This window comes from Xenopus laevis, chromosome 6L (assembly GCF_017654675.1).
Source record: "Xenopus laevis strain J_2021 chromosome 6L, Xenopus_laevis_v10.1, whole genome shotgun sequence".
In the NCBI taxonomy this organism is placed as follows: Eukaryota; Metazoa; Chordata; class Amphibia; order Anura; family Pipidae; genus Xenopus; species Xenopus laevis.
Window position 1 is genome coordinate 31,999,993 of NC_054381.1, and position 12,332 is coordinate 32,012,324.

At 36.4% G+C, this 12,332-nt stretch overlaps 1 protein-coding gene across 1 annotated transcript in view; it reads left to right on the top strand.

Annotated features, from left to right (window-relative positions):
* The window catches only part of hepacam2.L (HEPACAM family member 2 L homeolog), a 36,343-nt gene that overhangs the window by 20,679 nt on the left and 3,332 nt on the right, over positions 1–12,332 (top strand). Inside the window, exons 4-9 of the mRNA XM_018267312.2 lie at positions 1,109–1,405; positions 5,170–5,292; positions 5,384–5,411; positions 5,920–5,957; positions 6,977–7,050; positions 8,131–8,255. Coding sequence (XP_018122801.1) covers positions 1,109–1,405; positions 5,170–5,292; positions 5,384–5,411; positions 5,920–5,957; positions 6,977–7,050; positions 8,131–8,255 — 685 coding nt within the window. The remainder of the gene's footprint in view (positions 1–1,108; positions 1,406–5,169; positions 5,293–5,383; positions 5,412–5,919; positions 5,958–6,976; positions 7,051–8,130; positions 8,256–12,332) is intronic.

The following is a 12,332-nucleotide window of genomic DNA, read 5'->3' on the forward strand; positions in this document are numbered from 1 at the left end:
GATGATTTACAATTAATGAATTAAGTGACTGTATATTTACAATTTCACCTAGGGTGAGATGTTTGTATCTCCTGTAAGATGTAAAGATTCTTCTTTTCTTGGGTGGTTATTAGAGCTTTCCGACCAACTGGTTTTTGGGGCAAACATTACCATCCAACCAGTAGAGAGATAAAAAAACACTAACCCACTCCTTGGGGCAGTGGCACAAATGGGATGATCTACACTAAACTAAACGTGGTAGAAATGCTCTGATATCTGCTAATGACACACGCTGGTTCAATAGAAAACAATATGCCCATTGAAACAAATGGAAGAACAGGCAGATCACTGGTCACATTTGACTAAATGTAATTATAGCATTGGCCTGTATAGGTCTTTATCTGATTTTTTGGGTAGGTGCCTGAATATTGAGAGCAGGTGGGTGGCCTGTAAATCTCTTATACATCAAGCAAAATGATCATTAGTTGAAGACATTCATCGACATGGAGATTTCAGATAATTTGGGCCCATACCCCTGGACAGATGTCAATCTGGTCAATACTTGTTTACATTGGTCAACAAAAGGCAAGAGGCATTGGCAGATCTGATCTATACTGAACAGTTGGGGTCTACTGGAATCACAATACGGTCTGTCCAAACTGCCTTGTGTGGTGAGCCTTTATGTACGGATTGTTTAAAGGGATGGTTCACCTTTAAATTAACTTTTAGTATGCTACAGAATGGCTAATTCTAAGCAACTTTTCAATTAGTCTTCATTTTTTCTTTTTTATAGTTTTAGAATTATTTGCCTTCTTCTTCTGACACTTCCCGCTTTCTAACGGGGGTCACTGACCCCATCTAAAATCAAAAGTTCCGTACAAATGTATTGTTATTGCTACCTTTTATTACTCATCTTTCTATGCAGTCCCTCTCCAAGATAATTTATCCTTTAGCAACAATGCAGTATTTATGCTTAGACCTTTATTAAGTATAATGAGTTGGTTTACTGATATTAATGTTTCCAATGTCATTTTCTTTGGTTAATGTCCAGCTGAATGCTTTCCTCTGCATGTTGATGCTCATCTGGCCAGATTCCCATTTACTTCATTATATGTCTGTCTCTTTTCAGATGGGCCCTATGAGCTGACAGTCAGTTCAGATAAAGGCCTTAAAGTCGGAGAGGTGTTCACAGTAGACATTGGAGAATCCATACAATTTGATTGCTCAGCCGACTCAAATCCCCCAAATACTTTTTCATGGATCCAGAGGACTGAAAATTCAACAGAGATCATTAATTATGGTCCATACTTTAAAATTGCTTCTTACAAAGTAGGACAAAAGACCGTGGATTACATGTGCCGGGCATACAACCACATCACCGGGAAGCTCGATGAAACACAATTTACAGTTATCTATGCATCCACAGGTATGATACTAATCCAGTGGGACATGAGCCCATTCCTTCTTGATTTAGTTCACCAAATGCCCACAACAGAACCTGTGCATTTTAAAAATATACAGCAATGGCGGTTGACTAGAACCTCTTGTGGTATACTACCCCATACCCAGATTAATTATCCACAGCCTAGAGGGAACGAGTCGGCAGGTAACATTGGTCAGCTTATCATTTAAATATAGAATTAGCAAGGACAGGTATAAGTGTCTGCTCATAACTGTATCTGTAACCAAATAAGCATATAATTGTAGCACTATAACAAAAGTGCTAACCGGAATTTTGTTTTCTCATCTAAATACTGATATTTTTTTTGTTAAAGGAGCACTATACTGTAAATCTACCTTCATTCCTCAATGGCTCTAAAGAAGGAGGTGGGATACAGTGTGATCCAAATGTTCTGCATTTTCATTGCAACAAATAGGAAAACCGTATAAATAAGAGTCCATTAAAGTAATAAGCTGAATGCCCAACACTACTCCTGTTTATTGGACCCACGTTGAATACATTTATTTTGGTCTGCCGTGGGTATACAATTACAAAGCCTGCAGAGTATAGAAAGCAATGTCCACCTAAGCTTTTTGCAATTTCTTTTGTAATTGTCCATTTTATGGATCCACAGGGGAGTCTTTATAAACAGCAGCCCACGTTACTTACAGCAGAAACAAGTGACAATGTATTTTCGCAGAATGAAACAAACCGGTTTGACCTGAATGCGTCTCCTTTATTATTAAAGCAAACAAATGCAGCAGGGGCTGTTTGCTGACAGGGACTCGGCACACACAAATCTTTGTTTGGTCTCAGCCACTGTATCAAGATAGAAGTGACAGCTGAACAACAGCATAGTACTGTATCAATGAGTGGGCCACATTGGTTTAAAAAGATGTTTGCATATATAGATATATGTAGGCCGAGTACAGTTTTAATACAGGTATGGGATTATCTGTATGGGGTCTGATTACCTAATCTGCATTAAAATTGATTTGCAGTAACATGGAAAAAGATTTGTACTGACTTTCCAAGTCCCCTATAGATAAGCATTAAAGGGGTGGTTGACATTTAAGTTAACTTTTAGGGGGTTTAGAGAAAATTACCAGCTCAGTCCCCAAATGTAAATAAATAAATAAATAAATTAATAAATAAATTAAATTAACGGCTCACCCAGCGCAGAGCCGGACCCAGGTGTAAAAACCCTGGGTCTCTCGTTGTAGGGTGTAGCTTCAACCAGTATACAGCATAAACGTTTCAGGATATCAACAGCAATCTTGTATATATGGAAACTCACCAAAGATGTTAGGTGGCCTGGGTGCAGCGCCCCGAACCCGTAGCTGGGGGAGTAATTCAATGTAGACAGCGAAGAAGCACGCACTCCATGGGCCAGTAGTTATGATTAAAAGCCTTTATTCAAACAGCTAAAACAATAGAACCTTACGCGTTTCGTATCCGAGGATAATTATTCATAGCCTATGAATAAGTATCCTCGGATACGAAACGCATAAGGTTCTATTGTTTTAGCTGTTTGAATAAAGGCTTTTAATCATAACTACTGGCCCATGGAGTGTGTGCTTCTTCGCTGTCTACAACTTTTAGGGGGTTATTTACTAAACTCCAAATACAAAAATCCCGAAAAGTTTGTGATTTTTTTATTTATAAAATCAGACTTTTAAAAAATCACGAAATTTTCTGAATTTATTGGAAAAGTCAGAATAAGAAAATCCGGCATCTCAGACCTGTCAAGGTTGCATAGAAGTCAATGGGAAAGTCCCAATGATTTTTTGATGTGCGCTGGGTTTTGTGCAATACCCCCCCGAAGTTTTCAGAATTTACGGGCAAAAATTGTTTATTAATTTTTTCCTGCAAAGCAAATTTTTTCTTTCACTCCAAATTTTTTTATTTTGCTTCCGGTTCACATAATAGTTCACATATATAGCTTGTTATCATACATTGTGCATACTACGTTTCAAAATGCATCATTGCTTGTGCATCATTGCAGAACCAGATAACAGGAGATAAAACAGCAAAAGAAAAAGAAAAAAAAGAAAGGAAAATAAGAAACAGAAAGGAAGAAGAAAAAGATGAAGCCCCCGCTCAACATAATATATATTCAAGATACATCATTAGTTAGCACCCACATTTATCTTTAAAATGACTGTAAATTCAACCGTCTCTCAACCACAGAACCACAATTCTTCCATGGTGTCCAAATTTCAATAAATTTGTCCATGTTATCCTGTACTCGCGCCCTGCAAAGCCAATTTTCGGGAAAATGTAATAATAAATAATCGTAAAAATCCAGAGCGGATTTGATTGGAGTTTGTAGCAGAAACTATTGAGATAAATTCGGACTTTGATAAATAATCCCCTTAGTATATTATAGAATGACCAATTATAAGAAACTTTTCAATTGGTCTTCATTATTTATTTTTTATAGTATTTTAATCATTCACCGTTATCTTCTGAATCATTTCATATTTCAAGTGGATGTCACTGACCCCATCTAAAAACAAATTCTCTGTAAGACTACACAATTATTGTTATTGCTACTTTTTGTTACTCACCTTTCTATTCAGGCCTCTCCTATTTATATTCCAGTCTCAATGCATGGTTGCTAATGTGGTTTGCAACCATGCATCTGGATTGTTCATTGTGCAAACTGAAGAGCTACTGAACAAAATGCTAAATTACTCTAAAACAAAAAATAATAAAAAATTAAAACCTACCGCAGATTGTCTTTGAATATCACTCCCTATATAAAATGAAAAGTTAACTCTAAGGTGAACAAACCCTTTAAAATAAACCTCCTGCTTGTACCTTTAAGGAATGACATCAATATACTTAACCACAGTGTCCATTTTTGTATGACCACAATTAAGAGCCCTATAGTTATCAAACATACAATTTCATATTTCAAATAGTTATTTCCCTGTGTCTTGCTGGGACGAGGGATTCTTGGCACATGTAATATAGGTATGGGATCCGTTATCCAGAAACCGGTTATCCAGAAAGCTCAGAATTACGGGGTCGCCATCTCTCATAGAGAGATCCAAATTTGTAAAAATGATTTCCTTTTTCTCTGTAATAATAAAACTAATATATAATTAATCTTTATTGGAGGCGAAACAGCCCATTGGGTTTATCTTATGTTTAAATCATTTTCTAGTAGACTTAGGGGCTGCTTTATCAAGGGTCAAATTTAGAGTTCATGGGAGTTTGTAAAAACTCCCATAAACTCCAAGTTCAAATAAAAAACGACCAATTGAAATTTTTCAAATTTTTGAAACTCGGGAGAATAGGATTGACTCGCAAACTCGAATCAAATTCGAATTTGGTCTGAAAAAAAAACAAATTTTCAGGAAGGCTGCAAACAACTCCAAATTGATCCCAGGATGTCCCCCATAGGCTAAAACAGCAATTTGGCAGGTTTAAGGTGGCGAATAGTCAAATTCGAATTTAAATTTTTTTTAAAAACTCAAATTGAATTTTAACTATTCCCTAGTCAAATTTCACTAAAATAAACTAGAAAATTTCAAATTTCAAAAGTTGAATTCGAAATTCAAATTTTCCTTTCGACCTTGATCTGCCCCATACTGTATGAAGATCCAAATTATAGAAAGATCCATTATCCCGAAAACCCTAGGTCCCAAGCATTCTGGATAACAGGTCCAATACCTGTACATAAAAATGTGTGATTGGATCTTTAGACCACATTCTTAAGTCATTTGATTTCTTTTTTACAGATCCACAAAAGCTTATGCAGAATGGGAACACATACCCTTTGGCAGCAATAACTGGCATCTCTTTGTTCATAATTCTGTCTATATGCCTTCTGTTTGTCTGGAAAAAATACCAATTCTTCAGAGGTAATGCATGCACCAATTATAAAGTATGGCACAAAAGTAATTTATTTAACCCACATTTTTTTAATTAATATTTTTTTTTTACATTTTTTAGCCATACGTTGGAAAATCCCAAACAACAGGTATTTTTATTTATTTCCTGATCTTTCATTTTGAAGGAACGAAAGCCTTAAAACTAATATGGCTAGAAATTAGAAGCCCTATAATAGTACTCATCCAGTTGTACACAGGCACTTGACTTCTTCTGATGCCCTAAAGCATCACTTCACATGCTCATTGCGCTCTTATTTACTGTTGAGTAGCTTGGGGTGTTGTAAATCATTAACATAATAGCAGAAAGTGAGGTTACAAGCATCTGCCTGTTAGTGCACAGATGGATGTATTTTGATGTGTAAACATGAATGTGTGCTGAGTGGAAGAAGCAATAAGGCCCCTGCCATGAGAATGAGCAATAAGGGCCGGGATTTTGTACCCATTAGCACTCCTGTACTCACTGCAGGGGCTCTTGTTAATAAGACCTGCAGCATTTGTAGCCTAATTCTTTGTTGAGCTTTAGTTCTCCTTTAAGTTTGTATTTTTTAAAAACCAGATGGCTTTTTTTTATCTTCTTTTTTCTCTTTTTTATTGAAGGCCTTCTCAAGAATACAGAAGAACACAGATTTTTTCTGGTAAGACTTTTCCACACACACACAGGCAGTAACGGGTTTATTTGTCCTTGTGATTAAATATAATAAATTGGTGTTTTGGTTTTTAGAGCAATAAGCAATTTAGCAAGGGAGCATTAAAGGGCATGTAAAGGCAAAAAAATAAAATCCCATTTTTACTTTCTTTAATGAAAAAGAAACCTATCTCCAATAAACTTTAATTTAAAAAATGTGTACCGTTTTTATAAGAAACATGACTGTATGCAGTGAAATTCTCCCTTCATTTACTGCTGTGGATAGGAATTGTCAGACAGTCCCTAACTGCTGATCAGGGAAACAATCATACTTATGAACAGCAGGGGGAGCCCTCGCCTTACTTCCCAGCCATGCAGAACTCAAGCAGCTTTGTTTATGACGATCCCTAAGCAGCCCAGACCACACTGAGCATGTGCATGGTCTTAGTCTTGAAAAGATGTTTAACAAAGTTACAAGATGGTGACCCCCTGTAGCCAACTTTGAAAGCATAAATCATTTGTTTGATTAGGCTTGTGGTGCAGTAAGTTCATGTTTATATTTAGTATACAAAATACAGCATTTCTAGCCTTAGTCTAATTTAGACTTTACATGCCCTTTAATTCCACCCTACTTCAGATGATGGACAAAATATACCCTAGAGATGTCATACACAACAGGGAAATAACAAATATGTGGCACCAATAGTATTACTGATATTATGATGTATGGATGCATTATTACAGATAAATATGATGTATAGATAAGATATACAAAAGCATATTTCATCACTAGCATGTAGCACTAACTGATTAACTATTACACAGGTGAAAAAATGGATATATCTGTGAAGAGAGAAGTCCTTTGTGTAATCTACAAACGTGTGATTTCACGTGTATTGCTAATGCCTTTTGGTTCTGCTCTTATATATTTTACTACTTTTAGTACTTAGAATGTCAAACCCGTGCAATGATGGTTTTGAGAGTTGAGATTGCTTCTATTCAATTAATTGGTTATTCTTATTTCTGCAGGACATGAAGACGCCATCAATGATTTTGGAATTTATGAGTTTGTTACACTGCCTGAACCTTATACACCTCACAGAGTAAGTACGGCATGTTTCCATTTATCCATACCTCCCAACTGTCCTGTTTTTTGCAGGAAAGGCCTGATTTTGACAGCTCAGCCTGCAGTCCCGGATTGTCACTGAAATGTCCTGACTTTCTCTTTGATCTTCTGCGCTGAACAGCCAGAAAAAGATACAAAGTGTCTAAAACTTAATTTGCTTTTGGCAGAGAGCCCAGAATATGTGGCAGGTGCAAACAGATACTTTTCTAACAATTTTAGATAAGCAAAGAAACAATTGTAACAATTTAAGATAAGCAGGTCTCTTGTTTTTACAGCAAAACTGTAAAACATATAAAAATCACAGAAATGTGTTTAAACATTGATAACCTGCCAAATTTTGTATCTAAGGTTTGTATCCTCTTCATTTAAACTAATCAGTAATAATACATTGATCTACTATTTTGGCCATAGCTTTTCAAAAAAAAAGATGAAGGATGAGCTGTGGGATATGGTCAGCTGGGAGAAAGGAAAATAAATATGCAATTCCTTCCTAATATTGTAATATAAATATAAATACAAAATGAAAATACAAATGAAAGGAGGTGTCCACCTTTGAGTTAACCTTTGTTATGATGTGAGTGATATTTTGCAATTGGTTTTCATTTTTTATTATTGGTGGTTGATTAATTATTTCGCTTTTTGTTCAGCAACTCTCCAGTTTCAGCAGTCTGGTTGCTAGGGTCCAAAATACTATAGCAACAATGTATTGATTTGAATAAGAGACCGATATATATAGGCGAGAGTTCTGAATAGAGAGATGAGAAATAAAAAGTAGCAATAACAGTACATTTGGAACCTTACAGAACATTTGATTTAAAGTGATTTGAAAGCTGGAAGGAATCAGAAGACAAATCATTCAAAAACTATAAAAAAAATATTAACGATGAAGACCAATTGAAAAGTTGCTTATAAATAGTCATACTATAGCATACTAAAAGTTAACTTAAAGGTGAACCACCCCTTTAATCGGCACAATAAAGATAAACACTGTATATATATACACAGCTATGAAATATAATGGAGAAGCATAATAAGCCAGTTGTGTTTTGTGTTGAAGGTGGCAAGCAGTTCAGTGTCCAATGCTTCACACGCCCAAGACACAAGCTGCACTGTGTATGAGGTGATACAACAAGTTCCGGAACAGCAGCAGCAACAACAGCAACAACATACTGACAGAGATGAGTAAGTGATCTTACACGTAAAGCCTGTGGACAAGCCTGACTATAAATCATTCAAAGGTTAAAAATGATCACTGGTTTCCTAACATTCCTGGTGTTAAAAATGAGGCATTTTAGGCCACATGAACCATTTATCCAGAGGATAACAAATTACTCCCAACACCCCTGAAATACCTCAAACCCAGGTGCTAAATGAACCCCAGTTTTATCTGGGCTGGTCATAATGTGTCCATATATTGAATATTTTGTGAGTGAGGTCCCTTAGCAGAAGCCCTCAATGTTATCTCGTTCATTCTAGCCAGAAAAAGAGGTGTACAGAGGGGGCACTGACTGATTTCAATATATGTCTGAGAACCAGAATAGCTTGTAGGGCATTACAAAGACTTTGCTTTGGGGCACAGAAATTTCAGATTTTGTTACTGTATTGTCTGTCATTGAGGTGGCTGTAATACACAAATAATCCAGAGCTGCCTTTGTATATTGCTTAGCTGTACTGTTTATTGTTGTGTGTCTGGTTAAAGAAAGTTTCATTTGTAAATCAGAGGCTATTTCACTAAAGGGCAAATTTTCACCAGGGACCGATTCGCTACACTCCGCATCACTCCGCCTGATGAAAATTCGTTACCACTACGCTAATTCAATAAAGTTGCGTTACTTCAGTGGGCGAGCATTTCATATCGAATTTTCGATAGTGTTCATTTCTGCCTAGTGAAACTTCGCTAGCACTCTTGCACTTAGGTTAATTTGAATAGGGTGGGTACCTAAAAGTGGTATAGACGTCTTTATCAGTCATGTTGGTGCAAATGCTTGAAGCGGCCACTTATTATTACAAATGTCCAATGAGCCATAATTGTTATTTTTTGGGTAGCCGAGGATGAGTAGAGTATAAAAGTGCTTTATTAGCAGACTCATGCAGCCATTACACAACAGTAACTTTCACTTTTAAGCTGTCCAGGAAGCATGCACAGTATAAGTCTGAGCACAGTGACATCTACAGGCCATTTGTATAAACACCACAATAATAAAGACAAAATAGATCCTCTAATGCCCCAGACATGAGCCCATCCTTAAACAAATGTTGCATGCCCCTCAAATTAGTTATACAAAATTGTTCACACGTAAATCTTTAATAGTTCGGACTTTCAAAGGCAATCCCACTTTAAAAATAAAAGTCTCCAGCGTTTTTTTACAACTTTAATGCATTTCCTGCATACAGGATATGATGTCAATGACATAAGATTGAGGAACATGTAGCTTCGTTTTATCAGTTCATCTGGTCTGAGGTTGCGAAGTAAACTCTGGTGAAAGAGGTAACGTTCAGTAAAATTCGCATCTTAGTGGATTTGTGGAGTAATGACCGATTGCCAGAGCGGAAAGGCACCTGGCGATAGGGTGCGAATGAACGCTAACGACGGTCTTGTTTGCTAACAAATTGTTCTCTACGCCAGTTAGTGAATTGGCGATGCCCCTGCGAATGAGATTTCTGACAAATTATCGCCAATATCGCCCTTTCGTGAACCTACCCTTAGTAGTTGAAAATACTTTGAAATTCGACCATCGAATTTTTCCGCGAATTTGGCAATCGATCAATCGAATTAAAATCATTCGAAAAGATTTCATCGATCGATCAAAGGATTTTAATTCGATGTGTAAAGATTTGAAAAAAGTTTGTAGAAGGTCCCCATAGGCTAAGCAATTCGGCAGGTTTAATTTGGCGAAGTATTGAAGTCAAAGTTTTTTTAAAGAGACAGTACTTCGATTATTGAATGGTCGAATATTCAAACTATTTTTACTTTGAATAGAATTCTAAGTAAATTCAAAGTGGTAGTATCCTATACGATGGTCGATGTATCCAAAAAATTACTTTGAATTCACTTCAACCCTTGATAAATCTGCCCCTTAGTGTTTTGGGTGAAATATGGAAGTTTAACATTACAACATTTGTCTCTAGGGACTATAGCACGCCATACATTTTATCAATTGCTACCAGTAGCAGCGAGTAGAATGCGGTGGATTATCTTCTGCCAACAATGCAAGCAATCCAATTTTTCTCGCTGCTACTCGCAGCATCAGATTCTCCAAACAACCATATAGTCTGTGCTGTAAACAGCATGGGGATACAGAGGTTTGTCCTGCACATTGTCTTTTTGTGCTATTCTCTAACATAATGCTACCAACATAATATACAGAAGAACAGGCATAAAATGAGTCCTGAATCTTTCGATATGGAAGTTGACACACACACACTGGTTGCTGTGATATTTTGTGTATGAAATATTTCCCATAGACTTCAGCTAAGGCATCTATTGAGGCTTATATTAAACAGTTACATTTTAACAGCGAGTCTCTTAAATGTGGGAATTCTAATGTTTTTCTTAGCAAGAAGGAAATCCATGATGACTCCCTAATGGTTGGCGGCCCTTGACATCAGTATCTCTGGTGGACCATTTGTGCCCAAGTCCTAAACGTTAAGAGCTGAATTGTCAGAAATGCAGGTAGAAACTATAGAATTCTACCTTTATCTGACAATTCAGCAGAATCTCCTTGCTGATTTGTGTCCGTCTTCAAAGGCACCCAATCAAAATTTTCCGCCTTGGTCGATTAGATGACCAATATCCAATCCAATATGTCTTTTGCTGATATTGGTCGCCTTGTCTCCTACTATGCATGCACCGAACATTATACAAAAGATGATATCTGTGCATGTATGGCCACCTTTCAATACAGAAAGTCTTGTATTTCCTCTTCATAGCTTTAACTTGACATCTTATCTATTTACTTACAAAGGGTAAATACAAGAGACCACATGGCCCCATCCACATGCTGGTCACACTGTTTATAGTGGCTGTTTAAATATTTTTACAGCTCAGTAAATAACTTGTAGCCTTATTACCTATAAAAGAACAGATAATGCCCATTACCACATGGCCTTAAAGATAAAGGATAAACAGTTGAATAGGATGGGATTAGTCATATGGGTGTTGTTCAAGGTTTGGGTACTTTCTCAGTTTCTTAAACAAATGAAAAAAAAAAAAACATGAACATAACATGAATATTTATACATAGCATACATGTATTATTTTAAGTAACATAAGGGTTTTTTTTCCCAATCTTTGCCTTGTGAGGTGCTTTACTGCAGGACCTTACTCCCACTCCTGGGATCTTTGGCTGGTTTGGGTTATAAATATAACATGTGGGTAGCCTAGCTGACAACCATTTAACCAGAACCTTGGGAAATATGAAAGAGACCTTGTGCAGAAAATAGTGACATTCCTTTTATAGGCCTATCTAACCGGATGAAAAGAATTTTATGGTCCCAGCTCAAGGGCTCAAGAACTGGCTATTGTCATAAAAAGGGAGAACATATGATCACTGCAGGAGTTTCTTTTTGGCATAATGTTGGACTATTACTCTTATAAACCTGTTAGTAGGAGACGGTCCTCTGAATACTGAGCACCTTAAAGGGATACTATTCAAACAATAATCGTATTTATTTTTAAATAAGTGCCAGGTAGTTTCAAGTTACTAAATCGATCCAGATTTTAAAAAGGTATATATTTTAAAATAATATTGTTGCCCTTACCTTATTAAACTAATGCTGAAAATCAACAGTCATATACTGTATTACGTGGGTTTCTAATAGGATTTCAGACTACCATAGTCCTATGCTTTGTTAGGAAGGAAACTTCGCCTTAACACCCTTCCCTGTGCAAGCATAACACTGAAATTCATTTTTTTCAAAAACAACTCTACCTAAGGGGTAAATTTATCAAAGAGTGAAGTTCCGCCACTAGAGTGAAATTCCGCAGCTCTCAATTCATTTCTATGGGATTTTGAAAGGCGTATTTATCAATGGGTGAAAGTGAAAGTTCACGCTTTGATAAATACGCCTATAAAAATCCCATAGAAATGAATGGAGAGTGGCGGAATTTCACTATTAACTTCACTCTTTGATAAATATATCCCAATATGTTATACTTTATTTTCAGACACAAATTTTATTATTTTTAACGGTTTCTTATGAAAAATGCCTCAACTAACAAGATTTTTCTCCAAGAAACCTTGTGTAACTTTTTTTTAA